Below are 2,559 nucleotides of genomic sequence, written 5' to 3' on the forward strand. Positions count from 1 at the left end.
ACCTTCTGCTGTTCAGCATAATGATGACTGGTAGATAATTAGTTATTAGTGGTACTGCTTTTTAATTATAGAAAGCGAAAATCCGATTACGAATTATAAAAATTAGTAAGATTGTTAAAGCACAAACGAAATACTGTATTTAGGTCTGCAATTAGCGGATTTGCGCTTTAGCGGGCTGGTGCCCACCACTGGTCTTCAGCTTTGTGGTCCAAAGGACAGCTGCTGATTGTCAGGAAGATTTTTCTTTTATAGTGACACTTTTGTAAAAGACTGCTTCAACTTTATTTTCAGAACAAGGAAAAAAAAACTTCATCACCAGCAGAAGCTCCGAGCTGCAGGAAAGGATGTATAAATCAGTGGTTCTCAATCCTGGTCCTCGAGGACCACTACCCTGCATGTTTTATCTGTTGCCCTGCTCTTCAGGAGGTCTTTAGGTTCTTCAGAAGCCTGCTATTCACTCATTGTTTACTTTAAATCAGTTGTGCCAAAGCAGGAAAGCATCTAAAACATGCAGGATAGTGTTCCTTGAGGATGAGGATTGAGAACCACTGGTTTAAATAACATAAAGCACTGTGTCGATGTTGAAACGAGAAGCTTTCTGAGTAGCCATCATTCAAACTATCACATCTCTGTAATAAAACAAAACATTTTTTAGTATGATAGAAGTTCTTACCTGAGCAGAGAACTCCTTTGTGACGGGCGCAGGAGAAGTCGTCACACTCACAGAAGCTGCCGTAGATTTTTCCAAACTCCGACTCGTAGCACGCGCACTGGTTGCAACTACACTCGCCTCGCCCACTACACACCTGCTTCCCCTCAGCTTCTCGACAGAAGTTGAGGTGTTGGCTGCTGGCATCACCTTCCTGACACTCACAGCGAGCTCCCAGGTAGCCTGGCTCACAATGACAAGTGCCACAGTTATATGTACCTGCAGGGGACAGAGATGCATTGAAGGTTGTCAAAAATATGTCACTTCTGTCTGATTCCGTTTCTGATTACTGTTTTACACTCAACAATGTACCCTATATTTAAKGTGTTTAAGCCAGTATTTCACTTGGCAGCCACTGATGCCTACTACCTAGTGAGAGACATTTGCATAGGACTCTATTAAGTCCATGCCTCAGAGCCTACAAGCTGTTATAAAAACCAAAGGTGGTGCGACTAAATACTAGTGATGTGTTTAGGGATGAGTACTGAATTCAATACTTTTTTAAGTACCGACCGATTTCTGTCGGTACTACTGATTACCTATTCACGTAACATCAAACGGTACCATGTTTCGGTACCTAAACGCATCATTGCGACCAGTTTGGCCTAAGAGTGGTGAGTTTTCCATGCTTGTCCTGAACGCAGCATCACGCAAAAGCGTAATGACGTCAGCAGCTGCTGGTTCAGTAAACAGAGTTCAGTCTGAACGTAGCTGAAAGCCTCGCAGCTCCTGGAGTAAAACTCACCAAACAGACCGCCTCTGAATTATCTGGTGGATTAATTATCTGGTGAGCACGACGTTCACTTGCTCAAAGTAAATAAAGTACCACCACTTTCTTTATTTCATCCACCATTAAACCAGGGTTCATGCAGGTTTCAGTAAGTTAAATTTAAGACATTTTAAAGACCTTTTAAGACCATTAGTAATGACATTTAAGACCAAATCAACACATTAACAGAAACATTCAAATGGTCCCAGAAATTTTATAATAGAATAGATTTTGAGCTTTTGTTTGTTTTTAAAGCTCTGAATTGCCTTGCTCCCATTTATATAACAAAGTTGCTAAGTTTCCCCACCCGCTCTACATCTCTGAGGTCAGACAGCTCCTGCTTTCTGTTCCAAGGATAAAATATAAACGTTGGGGTGACCATACATTTTCTGCAGCTGCACCTCGTCTCTGGAATCAGCTCCCTCTTGATCTACGTTTGGTCACTGAACTTGACCCTTTTCAAAGCTTAAGACCTTTTTATTCCAACAGGCTTTTAGTACTTAATATGTGGTGACATTTCTGGTTTTAATTTTGTTATTTTGTTGTGTTTTCTTGTTTTTTACTTGTTGTTGTGTTAATCACTGACTCTGTGAAGCACTTTGGTCACCAGCACTGCYGTTGTGTAAAGCGCTATAGAAATAAATAAATGAAATGAATGAAATGAGAAACCTTTTATTGCTATCAATTTAGTTATTAAAGAGTATTTGATTTTAATACAAGAACACTAAATTATTTGAATGAAACGTTCACATCTGACTGCTGTGAACCGCTTTCAACCGAGTGAAAAAATCACTGATATCAAGTCAAGTCTCATTGAAAACACACTTRCCCATGTTTAAACAACAAGCAGTGGACATGACTGAACTTCTGTTTGTTGAGCAGGTGAACAAGCTGCTGTATGTGGGGGGTTGTATGTGGGGGTTTGTATGTGGGGGGTTGTAGCGGCAATGAGGCCTCTGATTACGACTCTTTAAAGGAGACCAATTCTGGGTCGTAGAAATGTTTATGGTATGTCTGTGGGCTATCCAGACCATGTTCATTCAATTTAATGCACAAAATAATTCTCAGATAATAAAATTTC

General features: G+C 40.3%; 1 protein-coding gene across 1 annotated transcript in view; it reads right to left on the reverse strand.

The window, feature by feature from the left end:
* Positions 1-2,559, reverse strand: part of LOC106511118 (integrin beta-5) — a gene marked incomplete at both ends in the record, with an annotated part of 19,929 nt that overhangs the window by 13,108 nt on the left and 4,262 nt on the right. Inside the window, 1 exon segment of the mRNA XM_013999864.1 lies at positions 674-928. Within this exon segment, the coding sequence (XP_013855318.1) occupies positions 674-928 (255 nt within the window).

The sequence above is a fragment of the Austrofundulus limnaeus genome, unplaced genomic scaffold, assembly GCF_001266775.1.
Source record: "Austrofundulus limnaeus strain Quisiro unplaced genomic scaffold, Austrofundulus_limnaeus-1.0 Scaffold2523, whole genome shotgun sequence".
Classification (NCBI taxonomy): domain Eukaryota; kingdom Metazoa; phylum Chordata; class Actinopteri; order Cyprinodontiformes; family Rivulidae; genus Austrofundulus; species Austrofundulus limnaeus.